Here is a 24,164-nt window from a genome sequence, read left to right as displayed (position 1 = left end):
ACAGTTGTTTTGAGGAGCCCATGATGCCACTCTTCAGAGGAGATTCAAACAGGAGAACAACTTGCAAGTGGCCACTTTAAGTAGCTTTTCTCATGATTGCATACACCTGGCTATGAAGTTCAAAGCTCAATGAGGTTACAAAACCAAAAAAAGTGCTTTAGTAAGTCAGTAAAAAGTAGGTAGGAGTATTTAAAACAAGAAAATGATAAGGGTGCCCATACTTATGCACCTGTCAAATTTTGTTTGAATGCAGATTGCAATAAACCTCATTTCAAGGCAGAAACATTACTGTGTCCAACAGTTATTACATATATCAAACTGAAATAGCTGTTGCAAAAACACCAATTTTTAAAAAACATTAAGCGTAAGATTAATAGGGGTGCCCAAACTTTTTCATATAACTGTACTTTGTGGCAGGGACACTGTTATAATCTTGTCTCATGTGCCAGACAATCTATGCTGCATCTGTAGGTGAATCATTAATGAGGCATCTGTGGCAGGGATTTTTGGGGTGCAATAAAGGAAATGGGTAAAATCTGCACAGCTCTTTACTTAAATTCTTAAGGTTAATTCTATGCTTCTATTCATGACATCATTTACTTGACTCCCAATGGGTTGCGACAGATGATTGGAGTTCAGCTGATGAAAATGCCAACTCCATCTTGAAATTAGAGCCGCCTTAGTATGAACACCGCTCATAACTGTCCTGCCTGCAGCTTTTTCCTAATGTCATTTCCTGTTGAAAAACAAATCACTAAAAAGATCAATTAATTAATATAAGTGGTGCTGCCTGTGCTGTGTCTACCAGTAATGGATATATTTTATAGTGAAGAGCCACATTTTCATAGACCAAGAAAATGTTGATATTGTAATTATGAGGAACGTTATTAAAGGTGATAATTGTTGCAAGTCAGTTTTATATAAAATCCATTATTGGAACTTGCGAGCACATATTTATGCGGTACTGTGTGTGGCTACCCCAGTTTCCTTCTAGATGAATAGCTGCATAGATATAGACTTACATTATCGTAACTATGTCCATGCACTTCAGGCAACTTGTAGACTCCAATGGATTTCAATAGGCTATCATGCATAGGTTATGTAAGTCGTGGCTTGGAGTGTAGACCCTTGTGGTCACAATTGATTAACTGGAGTGAGATCAAATTGAATGTAGGAGTCAGTGTCAGTTGAGTAAAACTACAAGTTCTGTGTCATCCTAAGGCTAAGGCAGAAGCAAAATCAGGATACTATTGAGACTAGGATCAGGATCTAGAACTCTGATATATTTTCATTTAAAGATCAAATATATATATACAAACCAAGGGGACCGTTATGGGGACTAGGTTTGCCCCAAACTTTGCAGAGGATTTCAAGTAGACTCTATTTACTCTAAAAGACTTTGACCCAATACCATTATTATGTATCAGTAGTGTATTGATGACTTAATTAATGATCTATTCTAATATGGAATAGGATAAGGGAGCCTAATATTCATTTATTACCCATTTTAAACAAAATGACTTTGGTTATTCAATTTACAAGCATAATCTCAGATAAAGATATCAAATACTTGGATCTTGTCCTTATGGGTAAAAATAACTGCTCTACCACAAAATAAAACTTAAAAAGACAGCAAAAACAGACTGCCATAACCTATTAGATTTTAAGAAAATTCTACACAAAAAAATGGAAAACCAATATACCTTTTGGCCAGTTCAAACATTTGAGATGCAGTTGTACTGAGGAATTAGATTTGGACTTGCAAGGGAAGGTTATGAGTAGTGTTGAGCATTCCGATACTGTAATATCGGGTATCGGCCGATATTCGCGGTATCGGAATTCCGATACTTAATTCCGATACTTTTACAATATCGGATACCGGAATCGGAAGTTCCCATAATGCCTGCGCTCTGCAGTGTCTGTGAAGGATGACAAGTTGGATGGCAGCGCGATCCAGCCTGTCATCAGAATGCCATCCCAGCGGGGGTGAATTCTCCTGATTGTTTAAAAGCCGGCGGGCGGTATAAAGCCGCCGGCTTTTAAACAATCACACAGCCCCATACTGCTTCCCCGCAGCCTCCCACCCCGATCCTCCGCTCCCCTCGCCACCTCCCATCCCGATCGTAAGTTAGGACCGGGCGGGGAGCGCAGCTCCAAGGAGCGGGGAGTGAAGGACCCGGGCGGGGAAGCCGGCAGTGAAAAGACTTCACCGCCGGCTTTCCCGTTCTGTGCTGCGCTTTCCCGCCGGTTATTTCAAATGAACAGCTGAGGTATCAGGTGATGCCGATCAGCTGTTCATTTGAAGTCGCCGCGTTGCCCTCAGAGGGTTCATGTGAGTTCATGCTTGACTGCATGAACTCACATGAACTTTCCCACGGCCGCACAGGTCAGCCTCACCTCCCAGACCCGTCATGATTAGTGTGTGTGCGGGGTGTGTGTGCGGGGTGTGTGTGCGGGGTGTGTGTGCGGGGTGTGTGCGCGCGATGTTTGTGCGGGTGTGCGCGGTGTCTGTGCGATGTGTGCGGGTGTGTGCGGTGTGTGTGCGTGCAGGCAGACATAGGCCGATGTGACACTACTACTCCCATCGGCCTATGTCTGTCCCCCGTCCACTCCTGCCAGCAGGATCAGCTCGATGGGAGCAGTAGTTCCCATCAGCCTGATCCTGCTATTTAAATTGCCCTACTGTGTCCCCAATAAATGTTAAATACATGTCATTGGTGGCCAGTGGTTACCTAAAAGAAATTAGTTCATACATTACCTGTCCCCGCCGATCGCCACCTAAAATAAAGTAAAAAATAAAAAACTACACCTATACTCACCAAGACACCTAATTCCCCGAAGCCATCGATCTCCTGTAATAAAATATAAAATAATAAACCACAACCTTATCCTTACCCCTCCGTAGTAGTCCACGAGTGTCCCACGAAGATCTCCAGTTCAGAGCAGCCACATAGAATGTGACCGCTCTGAACCGCTGCCGCCGCTAGAATGACGGGGCCGTAAGGGTTCACCGGAGTTCAGGCAGCGCTGCTCCGGTTAGCTCCTTTACGGCCCTGCTGTATCGTGAGAAATTCCCATGGTACAGCAGTGCCGTAAAGGAGGTCTCCGGAGCTGCGCTGCCTGAATGCACTCCGGTGACCTCAGTCAGTGGCTCCCGCTGCCGGGAGCGGACGTGTTCCCGGCAGCGTGAGCTTACAGCAGCCATGCACAGCTGTCACCATCTCCAGATGTGACAGCTGTGCATGGGAGATCAGCGCAGGAACGTGGACAGGTAACTATTATTTTTAGTAAACTAAGAATTAAATAAAATTGTGTGTTTTATTTCAAATAAATTATTTTTTTCTGGGTGTAGTGTGTTTTTTTCTTTTTAACACTTTGTAGGTTAGTAATGGGGGTGTCTTATAGACGCCCATCATTACTAACCTGGGCTTCATGGCAGCTGGCGCTGACATGAACCCCACCACTATTACCCCCTGCCACCGCACCAGGGCAGCGTGGAAGAACGAGGCTAAGTGCCAGAGTTGGCGCATCCTATGGATGCGCCATTTCTGGGGCGGCTGACGACTGGTGTTTCTAGCCTGGGAGGGGGCCAATATTCATGGCACCCTTCCTGGGCTATTAATATCAGCCCCCAGCTGTCTGCCTAGCCTTTGCTAGCTATTAAAATAGGGGGGACCCCACGTCATTTTTTTTGGGGGGGTCCCCCATTTTAATAGCTAGTAAAGGCTAGGTATTCAGCTGGGGGCTGATATTAGTAGCCTGGGAAGCTCCGTGGGTTTTACCCCCTTCCCAGGCTTCAAACATCTGCCCCAGCCGTCTGCTTAACCTCCGCTAGAGACTAAAATTATGGGGGATCCCACGCCATTTTTTTTTTAAAATAAATCCATTATTTTAACACTAAATGACATTTGAGGAGTTAATAAAGATGCAGTCCCTAAATTATTATTTATTTTTTAATTAATTTTTCCCAAAACTTTTGACGTGGGCTTCGCCATATTTTTGTATGCCAGCCAGGTACAGCATCCAGCTTCTATGAATGCGCCATTTTCCGGGGCGGCTGCGGACTGCAATTTTCAGCGGGGGGCAGAAAGCTTGGGCCTCCCTGCGCTGCAGATTCCATCCCCCAGCTGCCTAGTTGTACCTGGCTGGACACAAAAATAGGGAGAAGCTCCACGTTTTTTTTTTTTTTAATTATTTCATGAAATTCATGGAATAATTAAGAAAAAAAGGGCTTCCCTATATTGTTGTGTCCAACCAGGTACAAATAGGCAGCTGGTGGTTGGGGGCAGCCCGTTCCTGCCTGCTGTACCTGGCTGGACCCAAATATAGTGCAAAGCCCCACGTCAATTTTTTTTTAATTATTTCAGGAAATTCATGAAATAATTAAAAAAAAATTATGTGGGGCTTCGCCCTATGTTTGTGTCCAGTCAGGTACAGCAGGCAGGAACGGGCTGCCCCCAACCACCAGCTGCCTATTTGTACCTAGCCGGACACAACAATATAGGGAAGCCCTTTTTTTCTTAATTATTCCATGAATTTCATGAAATAATTAAAAAAAAAAATACGTGGGGCTTCGCCCTATTTTTGTGTCCAGCCAGGTACAACAAGGCAGCTGGGGGCTGGAATCCGCAGCGCAGGGAGGCCCAAGCTTTCTGGGCCCCACCCGCTGCAAATTGCAGTCCGCAGCCGCCCCGGAAAATGGCGCGTTCATAGAAGCGCCATCTTCTGGCGCTGTACCCAACTCATCCAGGGCCCTGGTGCGGTGGCTCACTGGGTAATAAAGGGGTTAAGGCCAGCTTGGCATTATCAGCTGGCCCTAAGCCCGAAATTCATGGGGTCACGCCAATATTAGACATGACCACCATGAATTTCTAGTAAAGTATTTAAAAAAAACACAAACACCCAGAAAAAAGTCCTTTAATTGAAATAAAGACACAATTCTTTATTGTTCTAAATTAAACCATACTTACCATCACGCCCATTCCAGCTGAAGCCAACGATCTCCTGCAATAAAAGTAAAATAATAAAGCAACCTCATCCTTACCTTTCCATGGTTCCCACGACAGCTTCAGCTCTGCTACATCGAGATGACAGGCTGGACCGCAGCAGAACGCTGCCATCCAGCCTGTCATCCCGCAGACACTGAGAAGCGCAGGCATGCTTGCGCTCCTCAGTGTCTCGCTGTGACGGCATCCAGATGAGCGGAGGTCATGTCCAATGAACTCAGCTCACCTCATGCACGTCACTGACAGCGTGGGAAAATTCTCCTGCACTCAGCGCTTCAGCGTGAGAATTTTCCCACGCTGTCAGTGACGTGCATGAGGTGCGCCGAGTTCATTGGACATGACCTCACCTCATGCACGTCACTGACAGCGTGGGAAAATTCTCACGCTGAAGCGCTGAGTGCAGGAGAATTCTCCCACGCTGTCAGTGACGTACATGAGGTGAGCCGAGTTCATTGTCGGCTCATCTGGATGCCGTCACAGCCAGACACTGAGGAGTGGAAGTATGCCTGCGCTTCTCAGTGTCTGCGGGATGACAGGCTGGATGGCAGCGTTCTGCTGCGGTCCAGCCTGTCATCTCGATGTAGCAGAGCTGGAGCCGTCGTGGGAGCCATGGAAAGGTAAGGATGAGGTTGCTTTATTATTTTTCTTTTATTGCAGGAGATCGTTGGCTTCAGCTGGAATGGGCGTGACTGTAAGTATGGTTTAATTTAGAACAATAAAGAATTGTGTCTTTATTTCAATTAAAGGACTTTTTTCTGGGTGTTTGTGTTTTTTTTAAATACTTTACTAGAAATTCATGGTGGTCATGTCTAATATTGGCGTGACCCCATGAATTTCGGGCTTAGGGCCAGCTGATAATGCCAAGCTGGCCTTAACCCCTTTATTACCCAGTGAGCCACCGCACCAGGGCCCTGGATGAGTTGGGTACAGCGCCAGAAGATGGCGCTTCTATGAACGCGCCATTTTCCGGGGCGGCTGCGGACTGCAATTTGCAGCGGGTGGGGCCCAGAAAGCTTGGGCCTCCCTGCGCTGCAGATTCCAGCCCCCAGCTGCCTAGTTGTACCTGGCTGGACACAAAAATAGGGCGAAGCTCCACGTTTTTTTTTTTAAATTCATGAAATTCATGGAATAATTAAGAAAAAAAGGGCTTCCCTATATTGTTGTGTCCGGCTAGGTACAAATAGGCAGCTGGTGGTTGGGGGCAGCCCGTTCCTGCCTGCTGTACCTGACTGGACACAAATATAGTGCGAAGCCCCACATCAATTTTTTTTAATTATTTCATGAATTTCCTGAAATAATTAAAAAAAAAAAATACGTGAAGCTTCTCCCTATTTTTGTGTCCAGCCAGGTACAACTAGGCAGCTGGGGCGCAAGCATGCCTGCGCTTCTCAGTGTCTGCGGGATGACAGGCTGGATGGCAGCGTTCTGCTGCGGTCCAGCCTGTCATCTCGATGTAGCAGAGCTGAAGCTGTCGTGGGAACCATGGAAAGGTAAGGATGAGGTTGCTTTATTATTTTACTTTTATTGCAGGAGATCGTTGGCTTCAGCTGGAATGGGCGTGATGGTAAGTATGGTTTAATTTAGAACAATAAAGAATTGTGTCTTTATTTCAATTAAAGGACTTTATTCTGGGTGTTTGTGTTTTCTTTTAACTTTGACTATGGGGTTAGTAATGGGGGTGTCTTATAGACGCCTCTCCATTACTAACCTGGGCTTGATGTCAGCTGGCATTATAAGCTGACATCAACCCCAACCCTATTACCCCCTGCCACCGCACCAGGGCAGCGTGGAAGAGCGAGGCTAAGTGCCAGAATTGGCGCATCCTATGGATGCGCCATTTCTGGGGCGGCTGACGGCTGGTGTTTCTAGCCTGGGAGGGGGCCAATATTCATGGCACCCTTCCTGGGCTATTAATATCAGCCCCCAGCTGTCTGCCTAGCCTGTGCTAGCTATTAAATTAGGGGGGACCCCACGTTATTTTTTTGGGGGGGTTCCCCCATTTTAATAGCTAGTAAAGGCTAGGTATTCAGCTGGGGGCTGATATTAGTAGCCTGGGAAGCTCCGTGGGTATTACCCCCTTCCCAGGCTTCAAACATTTGCCCCAGCTGTCTGCTTAACCTCCGCTAGAGCCTAAAATTAAGGGGAACCCCACGCCAATTTTTTTTTAAATAAATCCTTTATTTTAACACTAAATGACAAGTACAGTAATCAACACTATCACTGTACTTCATATATATGTGACTGACATGTTTCTATCTATCTAATCTATGTGTGATTCTCTATTCTTTCTATTCTAAATTGTCGGGTACAGATGCTGAATTGCCGGCCGGCTTTCTTAAAGAGACGGTGCATGAAAACACTATTATTTTTTTTAATAAATCCTTTACACTAAATGACAAGTACAGTAAGCAACACTGTCACTGTACTTCATATATATGTGACTGACATGTTTCTATCTATCTAATCTATGTGTGATGCTCTATTCTTTCTGTTGTAAATTGTCGGGTACCGGTGAATGCCGCTGATGAATTGCCGGCTTTTCATGTAATACATTCTACATTATTCTTAGTTGTTTTACTTCATGTAGAATTAACCTACAAGGAAAGAAAGGGTTTATTTTCATTCCGATATTTGTGTCCCATTGACTTGCATTGGTTTCCGGTATCGGAATCGGCGATATCCGATACTTTTTGGGTATCGGCCCGATCCAATCCGATACGATATTTCCTGATATCGGAAGGTATCGCTCAACACTAGTAACCACTGGCCACCAATGACATGTATTTAACATTTATTGGGGACACAGTAGGGCAAGTTAAATAGCAGGATCAGTCTGATGGGAACTACTGCTCCCATCGAGCTGATCCTGCTGGCAGGAGTGGACGGGGGACAGACATAGGCCGATGGGAGTAGTAGTGTCACATCGGCCTATGTCTGCCTGCACGCACACACACCGCACACACCCGCACACATCGCACAGACACCGCGCACACCCGCACAAACATCGCGCACACACCCCGCACACACACCCCGCACACACACTAATCATGACGGGTCTGGGAGGTGAGGCTGACCTGTGCGGCCGTGGGAAAGTTGATGTGAGTTCATGCAGTCAAGCATGAACTCACATGAACCCTCTGAGGGCAACGCGGCGACTTCAAATGAACAGCTGATCGGCATCACCTGATACCTCAGCTGTTCATTTGAAATAACCGGCGGGAAAGCGCAGCACAGAACGGGAAAGCCGGCGGTGAAGTCTTTTCACTGCCGGCTTCCCCGCCCGGGTCCTTCACTCCCCGCTCCTTGGAGCTGCGCTCCCCGCCCGGTCCTAACTTACGATCGGGATGGGAGGTGGCGAGGGGAGCGGAGGATCGGGGTGGGAGGCTGCGGGGAAGCAGTATGGGGCTGTGTGATTGTTTAAAAGCCGGCGGCTTTATACCGCCCGCCGGCTTTTAAACAATCAGGAGAATTCTCCCCCGCTGGGATGGCATTCTGATGACAGGCTGGATCGCGCTGCCATCCAACTTGTCATCCTTCACAGACACTGCAGAGCGCAGGCATTATGGGAACTTCCGATTCCGGTATCCGATATTGTAAAAGTATCGGAATTAAGTATCGGAATTCCGATACCGCGAATATCGGCCGATACCCGATATTACAGTATTGGAATGCTCAACACTACTCATGATAAATTAACATTTATTGTGCTGGTGATTCTTTCAAGGCAATTCAGTGAATATTGCACTGATATTTTGGGCTGCATACAGCACAGTATGAGCAGTTACATTCTGTTCTGATTCTTTTCATTTGTATTTTGGTTACATCTAGCCATCTGCAGAACAAAATGTATCTGGAAATTGGATGTCCTATGATGGAGCCATCTGTCACTGCCATAATGTATCCAATTATACAACTTCATACAGATAGCTGATATGTCTGTCATCCCCAAACAGATAAAATCAATATCATTGTTTGGGAGAAAAAACTGTCTGATTCTGTCCTTTAAGATGAAGCATTAACCTGCAGCATTGCCAATCTGGGACAGAGACGTTTAATGAGGGGGATGCACACCAGGGATAAGAGGGGGTAATCTCATTCTGCAGGTGAAAAGCAATTATAATTAGTCTTATGACTTTTTCTGCAGTCCGAGTAATTGTTTTGACGGGGAGCATATGTCATTGGAAATAATATTCTAATAGGAATAGCTACTTATGTGGCAACCTACGTATGTATACTAAGTATTCATTAAACCACTCACAAGACTAAGTAAAATTAATTATATTTTTATTAAATATATTTAAAAACATAAACCATACAAAAATAATAATGTATGAGGTTTTTAGAAAAAGGATGAATCAAGTAAGGAAAAAGGTAATGGTGAGTCAGGTCTAACCTGAGATATAGTTACATGTATATGAAATGCTTAAAGAAAATGGCTGCCAAGTAATAGTATATTATCTAATATATATAATCCTCTTATCCCGTCTGTCTGTCTGTCCTTCAGTCCAGGAAATCCTGCGTCGCTGATTGGTCCGGCCGCGGCCAATCAGCGACGCGGGATTTCAGAAAAAGATGGCGGCCGTTAGCGGCTCATCTGCCGCATGGAGGTCAGCGGCGATGCAGCCGGGAGATGACTGGCGCTAGCCGGTCATCTCCAGGCTGCTCGCAACAGACGTACCCCGACCGGCTGCGCCGCTGACCTCCATGCGGCTTCCGTCGGGAGATCAGCGGCTAGGGCCTCTGATCTCCCGACGGCAAGTGTGAAGGGAGGATCGGGGAGCGGTGCCGCTGGTCAGGATACTTCTGCTGCGAGCAGCCGGTCATCTCCCGGCTGCTCGCAGCAGAAGTACCCGCACAGGCAGCGCCTCTCCCCGGTCCTCACTAATACGATTTGCTGATTGTCCCGGCCGCGACCAATCAGCGATATTGGCGCCAAATTTAAACACCGCTCTGCTGATTGCGCCCGGTTGGCCGCATACATATTCTAGAATACCCGATGCGTTAGAATCGGGCCACCAACTAGTATGGTCTATAATTGGCCCCATTTAATCAGGCTAATCCATATAAGCAGAGCTAGCAAAGTTAATGCTTACCCATGATGTAATCAGAAGACCATAATGACCACCATGACCGCCCCGACGCGCGTTTCATAAGGGGAGTGTATGCCTTGTAGTAAATATAGGATTTTTTTTAAAGAGCACTTGCCAATGCTCCTGGTATGTCTGTTTTATTAAATGCATCTGGATCCTTTTTTGTAATAACTCTGTGTGGCCCAGTTCCTCTGTTATTCCTCCTATATTAATACATTGACAATAGAGTCTTGCCATTCCCCAATCGAGGGGTGTGTCTGACACTGGCAACACTGATTGGACAGTACCAGATTGTGCAGGGAGACACTCCCAACTGGTAACGCTCAGCTGTCAATACATTTACAATAAGAATGTCAGAGAAACGGCACAACAAAGAGTTAAAAGAAAAAAATGCTCCAGTGCTGTTTCATTATAGGAATGCAAGTATTTGCTTAAAAAAAGTCTGTATCAATAGCATCTGCAGTTATGAACATTAATCTCTGTGATTTGGGCTAAAATTGTGATGTATTATTGTGGGTAAAACCATGAGCGACAGATAAGACTAAGAAGAGATAAGGAAATGTTCACCACAGTATGACTGATCTGTGACCTCCTACAGAAAGAGGAAATGCAGTCACGGAAGTAACGTTCTATGAAGCGTATTACAACTAACCGTAGGGTATGACGACATGAAGGAAATAATCCCTTTTCTGATTTCACAATGGAGATGAAGTTAGGTTTGTGTTCACATTGCATTAAACCAGAATGTTCATTGTAAACAAATTGAACACATTTAACCTGGTCATGGAGTTTTATTAGCCAACTGTATGCAAAAAAGTCTTATTTTCAATACAACAGTATGCAAAAAAATGGATATAAAGGAAGCCAGTTGGGACACTCCAAGTGGGCGAAACCCACACCATGTGCACTAAACTTTTTTTAATTTATTTTTCACCATTCTGTTTTAGGTCTAAAGTCATAATCTGATTAATTGAATAATGTGTAAGTCCCTTCAATAAATGATATAATTCTCACGGCATGCGGCGACCACTAGGGGGAGCTTCCTGCCCAGGGATTTGTACAGCTAGAAATCTGCATTAACCTGAGCACCATCTAGTGGAGGTTATAAGGAGCCACAATGACAATGTCATGGCAAGTAAAGGGGAAGCAGTCCATGTCCCTTCCCTGTACCGCCAGAATAGAAGTTACATACCCCTTTATACTCTGCAGTATTTTATTATACTGTTCAACATGGTGTCCGAAAAAAACGTCTAAATGAGCAATTATCACATCAGCCATTTTTGCCACATATCAGTTATACTTGTCGAATCAGTGATGACTGGTACATGTTCAATGAGAGATAATTATTTATTACGTCATATTTATTCCATTCTGAAATTATCTTTATTCTTTCTTGTATTTGTATATAGAAAGGGATTGTACCGTGCAATTATCTGGAGCCTGTGGAGTTGCGTTTCCAGTCGCAAACCCAAGTAAGCCATATACCATGCTTCCGACAGATATACATAATAGGTGGGATGAACTTAATATTTGGGGACCTAGTCCTGAGCTCTGTTCAGAGTTTTACTAAACGTTACAGGAAACAGTCAACAAGCTTGTTGTCAGAAACACCCAAAATCTTACCCTAGCTATTATCCTGAGTTTACTGCAAAGCATTAAAGGAAATCTGTCTCCCCCCTGGGCGATATCAGACCTCTACTATGGGCATACAGGGTATAGAAAAGTAAATCTATACTTACCTGTATGGCCCATAGTAGAGGTTTGATTGCATAGAAAAGTGCTTTAATCAATTCTATTATGTACAGGCTTGGCGTCCGGGGGATGCCGAGCAATCCCTGCCTATATGCTTAATTACCATATTCCCCCCCTCCCCTGCACGTCACAGGGCCCTGTGATGTGCACTGCGCTCCCTGACTTCCCGGGCTTTCCGCATGCCTGGGAAGTCAGGGAGCACAGTGCACATCACAGGGCCCTGTGACGTGCAGGGGAGGGGGGGAATATGGTAATTAAGCATATAGGCGGGGATTTGGGGGAATAATAAGCACATAGGTGGGAATTGCTTCGCATCCCCCGGACGCCAAGCCAGTACATAATAGAATTGTCTAAAGCTCTTTTCTCTCCAATCAAACCTCTACTATGGGCCATACAGGTATGTATAGATTTACTTTTCTATACCCTGTATAGCCATAGTAGAGGTCTGATAACTCCAAAATGGTGACAGATTCCCATTTAAAAAAATAAATAATGCATTTTTTGGATATCAAGACACCAGATGGTGAGCGGAAGTGGACATTCCCCATAAATAATTATGGTCGCATCATGGTTTCTATGAGCTTTTTTTTTTTTACTTTTGAGATAACTAGGAATGTATCTTATGTATGTAGCAAGCAAGACCATTAGGCTATGTTCATTAGCAAGAAACATTAGGCTATGTTCACACATTGCTTTTTTGCTACGTTTTTTTTTTTTCTGCAGTCAAAACCTGATCTCTTAGAAGTAAAAAAAAGCTGCAGCCAAAACACAAGTTTTACTGTGTTTTTCACTGCATTGCTTGCTGTGTTTTTCAGTATCTCAAACTTCATCTTTGTTTCCTCCTTGAAAGCATAAACAATACAAGATTTTAAGCCACCAATGCAAGACATATGTGAAAGAATAAAACAAGGTTGGAATAAAAAAGGCAATTTAATCAACTTATTTAGGGGGAGAAAAAAAAAGAAAACTTTTTATGTCTGAAAAACATAGTGACTAAGAAAATCTGGATTCATGTATGAAGAGCTGCTGTCAACTAAGGTTATCAGGATATTTAGTTCATGCAAAAATACACAATTGCAAATGTTAAAAACAGCAGGGGAAGTTGAATTGGCCTGGCATTGTTTACCTAACACATTACTAGGTCATTGAGTTGGTAGGGCATTGTTTACCTAACACATTACTATGTCATTGAGTTGGTAGGGCATTGTTTACCTAACACATTACTATGTCATTGAGTTGGTAGGGCATTGTTTACCTAACACATTACTATGTCATTGAGTTGGTAGGGCATTGTTTACCTAACACATTACTAGGTCATTGAGTTGGTAGGGCATTGTTTACCTAACACATTACCAGGTCATTGAGTTGGTAGGGCATTGTTTACCTAACACATTACTAGGTCATTGAGTTGTTAGGGCATTGTTTACCTATCACATTGATAGGACACTAAGTTAATTGGGCATAGTTTACTTTTTAATACATATCACTAATTTAGTTAACACTATTTTAATTAAACTGTACTTGGAGTCAGGAGAGAAAAAGGATTTAAGTGCAAATTACATTACAATAAAAAATATACTAACATGTGAATATAGCCTTACACTTCTTATTTCTGAAAATTTACAAGTGCAGAAGTGGGATTTTAAAGCTCCTGTGTCCCAATGCAAAATATCACTGGACCTCACAGCTCCTGACACTTGGAGTATTATTTTATTTTTAGGCTCATATGTTATTTTTTTGGGTAAATAAAGTACTGTGCAACTGTATTCTCCATCAGATGAACTAAAATTGATTGCAATGTAATATATATGTAAACATTATTATTGTTTTCAGGGAGCAGAAGCAAAGGAAGATGAAGCAGTAACCAAAGTTACAACCCCGGAGCAGGACATCCCCGCACCTCCCACGTCTGCGGCCCCCGCAAATGTGCAAGGTTTGTGGTTACAGCGCTCAGTGTATTGTAAATTGTACATATCTGTATCTATAAGCGCTATGTGGATGGCTAAGCTATGTGCATGGATTTAGTATTTGGCACATAGAGACCGTGCACACAAAATCATAGGGACTCCAATAGTTACTCACTGTTAAATTGCAAACAATGGGTTAAAGTTTTTTTTTTTCAGTTAATTAAATTTATTGTGGAAAGGGCTCAAAGTGGTTAAAAATAAAGAAAAAAAAAAAAGATACTCACTTGCAGGTACTTTCCCGCACTTACTCTGTGCTTCTCAGTCCTATAGTCAATAGACCAGAAATGCAAAACTTTCCAACCAACTTTTCTGTACCTTATATGTCTAGGACTCCAGGGCTTGTGATGCCCATTAGTTGTCTTGTCCCCATGCTGGATACTTCATATAGAGAAAGAATATACTGACACAGATTACTGTCATGTAGATTTTGCCATATGATCATGTCGGAATTTTTCTTTTTATTTCCCTCTAGACAAACCAGATAAAGCCATCGCAAAAGAAAAACCACCCACTCGCCCTGTGGTATGTATTACAGAGGGGGTCATACATGTTAAAAACAAACTGACTGTAAGAAATCAAAGATTAATAAAGACACAGTAAATGCTCAACACTTTTCTTTTGTTTACAGCTGGTTGCCTAGGAGACTGACCACCACTGCTGTGTAGCTTGTAAGCACAGCGCTGAAACTGGGCGGGATTAGGAGGTAACCGCGCTCTCGGCCAACTTTAAAATAGTGCTAACAATCGCAGGAGAAAAGAGCTTGTAAGCACTGCGCATGTTCTGCTGTTTAGCAGTGGTGGTCAGTCTCCAAGGCAACGAGCTGTAAACAAGGAAAATAGATGAGTTAATATCAAGAACGGCTGAACATTTTAATATGCAGGAAATTGCAAAATTGCTCGTATTTACAAGCACTATCCGACAATACCCATTTATGACGATGGGAATAACCCTTTAACGATCATCTGATGGTCAGATTAACTTTTATTGCTGAATCTATGACTAGTCTAAAGGATTTATACTTGATAAATGACAAATGTTAGGTTCACAGACAGAAGAGGGCCCCTGTGCAAAAACAGCAAAACAAGGGTTAGTGACTAGCGATGATGTGAAAGATTCCCAGTACCTAGGTCCAGTGGCCACCTCAGTGGTCCAAGGTTGCCCGATCAGAACCTTGCAAACCTCCTTCTATCTGCTGGCATCACCACTCTGAGGGGGTCTGCAGGGACTCGGACCACTGGACCAGGGTCCTGCAATTTATTTGAATCATCTCGATCCTCCGATGTCCTATCTGATGTCTCACACGATCTAACGCGTTTCTTCTCTGCAGGAATCCTCAACATCGTACGTTGTGAAAGTTTATTACAAATACACTGTAGCCATACAAGTCTCTCAGAAACTTTCATACGACGACCTCTTGATATTGATCAGCAGTAAGCTGAAGATGACTCCCTGCGCCATCAATCTTCAGTAAGTGCATGTCTATTATTTTTGGAAGAACTGCACATCCAAAAATCACACATTGATCTAATCCCGCTTGGCAAAAATTCACAAAACTCATAACTGTCACCAAATCACAGGTTGTGCTTCCTTGGATAGTTTTTGGTAAGCGCTAACTACTACATACCAGTCTACCCCCCACAAGACCTGTGATTTTGGAGATGCTCTGACCATTAATCTAGATTCTAGCCATCACAATTTAGTCCTTGTCAAAGTCCCTCAGATCCTTCTGCTTGCCCATTTCTCCTGCTTTCAAGACATCGTCATACGCTAACTGTTAGTTTCCTGCCTAATATATCGCACCCTTCACAGGGGCCATTATCGCGAGATAAAAAATGTCATTCACTTCACCTACCAGTAGTTATGATATTACCGATCCTTGTATAATTCTCCCTTTTACACTATTCTGTATGTGTTATGAGTGAGTCAAATTTATGTTGAGATTTAGACAATTCCCTAGACAAGACAACTAAGAACAATTTGCAATGATTTGCGCTAATCGACCCCCAAAAATGCCCACCTTCTTTTTATACAAGGCAAAAGATTGCATGAGCCAGAGAGGGCTCATATGACCTCAGGCTTCCCCATAATGTCTTGAAGTTATTACATCACATGGTATAGTGCAGACAATCCAAAGGGACTATCATAGCCTGTATGAAAGCAGAGGCAGGGAATGCAGCACATTTGTCATTTTATGGTGAATCTGAATAGTAAAAGCACCTCTTCAGCATTTTTTTTTTATCATTTCAGTGCTGGAGTGATGCTAATAAACTAAGTTCCCTGCCCCATGTCTTATAGTTACCCACCACCATCTTCAGCTCTGCCCCGTGCTGCTTCTATCCAGCGTTGCCGACTTGTGAACGCAACTTCTTACTGACCAAAAGGCTGAAGTAATGATCACAAGCTCCCAATGTAAGTCTATGAGAGCCTGTTCTGGTCTAGTTCTGGCTCTCATAGACTGACATTGAATTGTGACTTCTGGATCGCCCAGCAAACACTGGAGCGATCGGGCAGGTTACAAACTGCTGGAGACCGACAGGAGCGGCACTGGGAACTGATGAAGACAGACAGCGGCTGGTAATTAAGACAGGGACTTAAGAATAGGTATAGGATTTCAGAAAAAGGGGGTATCAAGTAGTGTACATCAAACCATTTAAAAACATATATTTATTTAGAACAATTAAAATACAACTAATAAACCCCTGTGCACAGTGAAAATATATTGGATTTATGTCTGATTCAATATCGCTATGCAAAATAGATATACCAACAACACAGCAGGAGAATTCAGATCATATGTAGAACAATTCAGATATCACAGTACTAGAATGATATAACCACACTTATATACAAACCAGATTGATAAGTGATTTTATCACATAAACAGATAGGGGATCTAGTACTGTGTTTACAGATCAATATCTACCATCCCAGGTCCTATCACAAGTGTTAAGCCTATTTCGCCCTAGGATCTTCACTAGGCTGTTCCTGTTTAGCAGCGGAGGTTGGCACCCTAATAATACGGGATTTGGAGCCCCCGCTCCATGGTGACTCGCCCTCGCTTACCCTGGTTGTCCTTGCTAGATATTTAGATACTATGATACATTTCTTGTCTAGACAACACAGATACTATTCTAGGAAAAGCATTTTGAGCACACTTATGGTTTTAGCAGTTTGTCATGATGTCAGTCTCTGTGTCTCTTGCCTCGACGCATTTCTCCACGAAATGGATCATCAGGAGGCCCAGTTCAAAGTTATGAGAGGTAGCGATAACCAAAGATATGCAGGATAGTTATAAGCCTATTGTGATAACTAGAATTGCATCATAGTATCTAAATATGTAGCAGGGACAAGCAGGGTGAGTGAGGGCGAGCCACCATGGAGCGGGGACGCCAAATCCCATATTATTAGGATGCCAACCTCCGCTGCTAGGCAGGAACAGCCTAGTGGACATCCTACTGCGAAATAGGATAACACTTGTGATATGACCTGGGATGGTAGATATTGATCTTTAAACACAGCACTAGATCCTCTATCTGTTTATGTGCTAATATTTATCAATATGGTGTATATTTATATATTATACATACATACATATACACACATATACACACAGACAGTACTGACCAAAAGTTTGGACACACCTTCTCATTTAAAGATTTTTCTGTATTTTCATGACTTTGAAAATTGTACATTCACACTGAAGGCATCAAAACTATGAATTAGCACATGTGGAATTATATACTTAACAAAAAAGTGTGAAACAACTGAAAATATGTCTTATATTCTAGGTTCTTCAAAGTAGCCACCTTTTGCTTTGATGACTGCTTTGCACACTCTTGGCATTCTCTTGATGAGCTTCAAGAGGTAGTCACCGGAAATGGTCTTCCAACAATCTTGAAGGAGTTCCCAGAGATGCTTAGCACTTGTTGGCCCTTTTGCCTTCACTCTGCGGTCCAGCTCACCCCAAACCATCTCGATTGGGTTCAGGTCTAGTGACTGTGGAGGCCAGGTCATCTGGCGTAGCACCCCATCACTCTCCTCCTTAGTCAAATAGCCCTTACACAGCCTGGAGGTGTGTTTGGAGTCATTTTCCTGTTGAAAAATAAATGATAGTCCAACTAAACGCAAACCGGATGGAATAGCATGCCGCTGCAAGATGCTGTGGTAGCCATGCTGGTTCAGTATGCCTTCAATTTTGAATAAATCCCCAACAGTGTCACCAGCAAAGCACCCCCACACCATCACACCTCCTCCTCCATGCTTCACGGTGGGAACCAGACATGTAGAGTCCATCCGTTCACCTTTTCTGCGTCACACAAAGACACGGTGGTTGGAACCAAAGATCTCAAATTTGGACTCATCAGACCAAAGCACAGATTTCCACTGGTCTAATGTCCATTCCTTGTGTTCTTTAGCCCAAACAAGTCTCTTCTGCTTGTTGCCTGTCCTTAGCAGTGGTTTCCTAGCAGCTATTTTACCATGAAGGCCTGCTGCACAAAGTCTCCTCTTCACAGTTGTTGAAGAGATGTGTCTGCTGCTAGAACTGTCTGTGGCATTGACCTGGTCTCTAATCTGAGCTGCTGTTAACCTGCGATTTCTGAGGCTGGTGACTCGGATAAACTTATCCTCAGAAGCAGAGGTGACTCTTGGTCTTCCTTTCCTGGGGCGGTCCTCATGTGAGCCAGTTTCTTTGTAGCGCTTGATGGTTTTTGCAACTGCTCTTAGGGACACTTTCAAAGTTTCCCCAATTTTTCGGACTGACTGACCTTCATTTCTTAAAGTAATGATGGCCACTCGTTTTTCTTTACTTAGAATTTGTATTATGGCAAGAAAAAAGCAGCTAACAGTCTATTCAGTAGGACTATCAGAGTGTATCCACCAGACTTCTGCACAACACAACTGATGGTCCCAACCCCATTTATAAGGCAAGAAATCCCACTTATTGAACCTGACAGGGCACACCTGTGAAGTGAAGACCATTTCCGGTGACTACCTCTTGAAGCTCATCAAGAGAATGCCAATAGTGTGCAAAGCAGTCATCAAAGCAAAAGGTGGCTACTTTGAAGAACCTAGAATATAAGACCTATTTCCAGTTGTTTCACACTTTTTTGTTAAGTATATAATTCCACATGTGTTAATTCATAGTTTTGATGCCTTCAGTGTGAATGTACAATTTTCAAAGTCATGAAAATACAGAAAACTCTCTAAATGAGAAGGTGTGTCCAAACTTTTGGTCTGTACTGTGTATGTGTATATATATATATATATATATATATATATATATATATACATACATACACCGAGGAGGGGAGAATGTCTCGCTCCAGCGAGTGGTGTCCTGTCACTTACCGAGCTAAGTACAGAGCAGGTGCCCACTCGCTGGAGCGAGACATTCTCCCCTCCTCAGCATGAGCAGTCAGATAGCTACCCCCCCCCCCCCCCCCGGCTGTAACCTTCAAACAGGTGAATATAAGGATTTTTTTTATTTTATTCTTACACCAGGACACAGTGGGAGCAGACTACTACTCTCATCATTGTCCCTTGCTAGCGCTGATCACAGCGCAAGCAGGGAACAATGATAAGGGCAGCGTTAACTATACCGCTGATTCCCAAACGCCTGTACGTGTGATCCTGATGCAGCACACAGGTGCACACGGACATCTCCGGTACTGTTTTTTCCAGTACCGAAAATATCCGGACGTCTGAAAGAGGCCTAAGGCTGTGTTTGCGGTAAAGAGCTTGAAAACTCTTCAGTAGTCATAGGAGACCTCAGAGTGTTCTACTTGTCTTTTCAGGGCAACTTGAGACTTTGCAGTACTTGCAATTTTCAGCAATTCGTATATTAGTAAAATATTTGACAAAGCTTGCAAATTTCAAAAGATTCACTCATCTCTAATATGAATCCATTGAAGTGTGTCGTTACCTGTAATCTCTTCAGTTTTATAGATGGAGACAAAGAAGTCCTGCTAAGCAAGGACAACGTGAAAATAGCATGGGAACAGATCACAGAAAACTGCCTGAAACTGAAGTGTACAGATGTACAAGTAAGACACGAGCTGAGCGCTAGATTATTAAATGGAAAGAAAGCTCTAGCACCTATAGTTCTGGCAGAATTGCCGATGAAAAGTGACCCCCTCAATCTTAGTGTAAATGGCAAGTTACAGTGTATGAGAATTTACCAATATATAGATTTTCCTTGGTGGAAAAAAGGAGAAAGAGGAGCATTTTTTGAGCTTAATAAGTTAAAAATATAAAACCAAATTGTAGAAAATGTTCTCATTTGCAACAGGCACAACTTCAAATGCGCTATAGTGGATTCCAACGGGGGCGGCCAACCTGGTATACTGTGAAAATAGCCTCCATAGGAAGTGCCAGCAGAGAAAAAACAAACAGATGGAGGGCGCTCCCGTCAAAATGGAAAGGGTCAAATTGATCCAATGGGATAAAACAAAAGCTATATAAAAATCAAAAAACTTTTCATTAATAAAAACAACACTAAACAAAACCTGAGGAAGGTTGGATGCAGCCGAAACAAGTAGTGTTTTTTTTTTTTGGGGGATTTTTTACATAAAAAGTTTAGAACGCACTCCATCTGTTTCTTTTTTCAGTGCATCAAAATTGGAACAGTTTCAGGACATATTGGACACCAAAAACAGTTACATTTAGTTATGGCGGATGCTTTTAACACGTGTCTGTGTGAAATTTTAGGTTATATTGGAATAAGGCCACAATCTTTCACATTTACTATTTGTAGATGGAACAATCTCTTAAAAAAGTAGAGGAAGAAGGCGTAAATCCCCTAAAATTAGAAGATAAATCAGAGGTTACTGTAACAGCAATATTTGATTATGAGGCTTCGCAGCCGGAAGACCTGCCCTTTAAGAAAGGAGACATCATCAAGGTTCTCAATAAAGGTAAGCATGGATGCCTTCCGCTTATGGAAACCAAGCTTGGTAACAAGTGAATATCCATTATATACTTTTTTAAAAAAACAAAAACAAAACAATGACCACATCAAAGTTGATCTGAACCAGTAGCTCAATGAAAGAGTAAGGCTATGTTCACATTGCATTTTAGGCTATGGTTGAGGGCTTATGTCTGTAGTTCTAGAAAATAAGATTCGGATATATGCACCGATGGGGCCATTAGTTCATCTCAGACGGGGTCTAGTGCTGCAATTCTTTATCATCAAATTGTCCAAAAGGGCAAATAAACCTTATGTATAAGGGATGTTAAAAAATGACTTAATTTTATATTTAAAAGGTCTGTAAAGTTTTAAAATTTGATAGAGTGATCCTGTATTAATTATATATTATATGTTCGGATCCATAGTTTAGTAGATCCCATCTATTCAGCCATTTGTCAACTAACATACACTAATAGTAGGCTCTTAGCCACCACGGCTGCAGTCCATGGTTCAACAAAAGCTTATCAGAAACGTATCAACGATCATACATACAGGATTTCACTACAGCAGCTAAAATAAAACCATAGCTACCCCAACAAGTTTCGCCTTGACAGGCTTCCTCGGGGGTTTGGGGCTATAATGTTTTAGCGCTGCAATTGACTTATTTAAAACTTTAGAAAGGTCTTTGGGGTCCCGATGCTTATAAATAAACATCCTGATGATGAACATTTTAGGTTTTTCTCTATGACTGATATGTAAATCCTAACTTTAGAGGACAATTTTCTGCTTTAAAACATAATGAGCTTTGCAGACTTAAACAAGGAAAAGTCATGAGGACATGTAAACGCTTGTGGGAAGATTCGCTTGATTGGGATCTTTAGCCATGAAGTGTGGATAATGATACATTTCTTGGTACTTTTTACACTAATGAATTCGTCTTGCTCTTTTGCAGTGTCACCAGAATGGTGGGAAGGAGAATGTCATAAGAAAGTGGGCATCTTTCCATCTGCTTTCGTGCAGTGAACGACCGGCGTGTGAAACGGCAACCAACACTATTCATGTATGGACTATAGCAGTCTGCAAGCATTCATGTATCACCTCCTGCTGTTCAATAAAGTAAAAATGTAACCAAAAACGAAAACACTTTCCGAGAACTAGTGAAGCTCTCCAGATTTTACACATCTTTTTAACATCGGTCACACTCGATTAAAAAAGTTTAATTAGTATTTAGATCATGTGCTCTGGAGCGATCCGTGACCGGCAGCATCACGAATGCATCAGCCGCAGTGCACCATCCATGTGACATGTATGCAAAAGTCTAAAAACTTTGGGTCATTGTATTAGTTATCAGGTTTTCACAATTTTTTGTCCCCTCCAGATATGTCCATGAGTAAAGCCCTTTCCTAAATACCTACTGCCCTGGGAGAAAAAAAATTACCATTTTCAACATATTCTATCAAACTAAGGGCTCATCCCGAAGTCTGTTTTATTCATGTCCAAGAAAAACTGTCCTAGTTTAATCAATAATATTGTTCAGATTTTCCGAAAAGATTTTTGTTTGGTCCGAAATTCATTACTTTTTCGCAGATCAGGAAAAAAGAAAAAAAAAAAGTTTCTCTACAGTCTATCTAGCAGTCTGTGCTGTCCAAATTTTTTTTTTGAAGGACCCATAGACTTGCATTGCTGATTTTTATCTGAAACTCAGATCAATATCAAACATGTCTCCATGATGTTGTGTTGACTGCTCGGTCCCCCCCCCCCCCCAAAAAAAAAAAATTAAATAAATCAGACATGTGAACAGACCCATAGACTATAGTAGGTACAGGTTTTATCCGTGAAAAACGTGTAAAGAACTTGTAGCTTAAAAACAGACGTCTAAATGAGCCCTAAGACTCCAACCTTACTGACAAATATGTAAAAAAAAAAAAATACAATTCCAGCTGCTAAAAAGTGATTTCAAAGTTATGAAAGACCCTGTAAGGACCATCCGAATTGATTATTGTTGCTTCGTATTATATATTATAGGTGGTGTGCCTGAGGTCTACACCACCACTAAGCATCACCAATGAACAGCAATTTATTAGCTTTCGAACTGTAAGCACCATTGATCTGTTTCGCCAGCATCCTCAGGGGCTTTAAGAAAATAAATAAAATTGGCAATAAAAGTCTGTTTAGGATATACTGAAGAGTGTTTGTTTTTGCCTTCAATAGGCATTTGTAATAAGTATTTAGTATAGCATCAATCCATGGTCAAAACCCCTTTGTGCGAAAAAAAACATTTTTTGACTCAAACCTGGCAGGTTGGTATGTGCAACTTCTAACAATAATTTATTCTTCGGAATTTGAAAATAGAGCAACTTTGTATACATACTAAGACAGATTTATTTTAGACCGTATGAAAAAAAACAAAAATGTAACATTGTGCTATATTTATTGAGACAACATGCAAACCAATATGTCTCTATGGTAACAGACTACAAACCCTGTGTAGTCTGAAGCAGCAGTCCCATTCCAGTCCATCCTTTACTCCTTACTAACCTACTTTGTGTAAAGCTGGCCATAAATATGAGCTCATTACCAGCCGAATGTTTGCTTTGCAGGCTGCTCTCTCTCCTGATGCCGCCATACACAAGTGCTCAGCTAGGCGAGGAGATTGGCGGCAGCCTAGCTCCCTTGGAAAACGTTAAACAGATACCTGACTCCCTGATCCTCCTTCTCCACCAACGTCTTCTTCTCCAAGTGCAGAGTCAGGAGGCCTCCATACACATTGGATTTTTGGCAGGTTCAGCTAACTTTCATCTAATGTGTATGGGAATAATAAGTCTTTACACGCAAAATGCTAAATTATTTGCAGAGCTGCTTAATTCCTTTATGCATTTTAGCAATTAATATTGTTTCAAAAGGTGGACATTGCATTTAAAGCCATTGTTCTCTACTTTAATTGCACAATGCAGGTTGTTTAGCGACTCTCCTAAATGTAAAGCTCACTTAAATAGTTTGTAGTGTTCCGGAAATATTTCCTACTTTTTTTCTGTTAATAAAAATTTCAGGAAACTTTCCTAATTTTTTAATTTTTGTGCGCAAGTGGTGGTGTTCTCAAATTTCCCAGCTTTCATATGGGCTGTACGGAGATCTTTTCTGTTATTCCATGCTCAGTAAGTGCTAAAATATCAATGGCCTTCCTGCTATTTCATAGATTTAAATTAAAGTGGAGAAAAAAGTTGCAGAACCCTGGTCCATCCAATGGTCACCAGTCCTGAAGCCCGGCGAGCCACCTACCCGCTGACCTGCTCTGAATCTTTTCTGATCAGAAGGTCCGAAGTAACGTCATTGTCACCCCAATCGCACTTGCTTCCTCACAGCTCCCAAGTCTCCAGCTGCCCGTCTGAGTATGAGGTAGAACAGATGGTTGAGTCTGCAGAGCTGTTTACTCATACTATAG

General features: G+C 42.5%; 1 protein-coding gene across 1 annotated transcript in view; it reads left to right on the top strand.

The window, feature by feature from the left end:
• NCF2 (neutrophil cytosolic factor 2) overlaps nucleotides 1-23,768 on the top strand; it is a 53,113-nt gene extending 29,345 nt beyond the window's left edge. Inside the window, exons 9-15 of the mRNA XM_073642613.1 lie at nucleotides 11,506-11,568; nucleotides 13,682-13,781; nucleotides 14,288-14,337; nucleotides 15,143-15,282; nucleotides 19,754-19,859; nucleotides 20,570-20,729; nucleotides 21,675-23,768. Of these exons, the coding sequence (XP_073498714.1) occupies nucleotides 11,506-11,568; nucleotides 13,682-13,781; nucleotides 14,288-14,337; nucleotides 15,143-15,282; nucleotides 19,754-19,859; nucleotides 20,570-20,729; nucleotides 21,675-21,745 (690 nt within the window). The 3' untranslated portion in view covers nucleotides 21,746-23,768. The remainder of the gene's footprint in view (nucleotides 1-11,505; nucleotides 11,569-13,681; nucleotides 13,782-14,287; nucleotides 14,338-15,142; nucleotides 15,283-19,753; nucleotides 19,860-20,569; nucleotides 20,730-21,674) is intronic.
• The last annotated feature ends 396 nt before the right edge of the window (nucleotides 23,769-24,164 follow it).

Source organism: Phyllobates terribilis, unplaced genomic scaffold, assembly GCF_046119375.1.
Source record: "Phyllobates terribilis strain yellow unplaced genomic scaffold, ASM4611937v1 Scaffold_8__6_contigs__length_399053987, whole genome shotgun sequence".
Taxonomy (NCBI): Eukaryota; Metazoa; Chordata; class Amphibia; order Anura; family Dendrobatidae; genus Phyllobates; species Phyllobates terribilis.
This window is presented reverse-complemented; position numbering and strand designations above follow the sequence as displayed.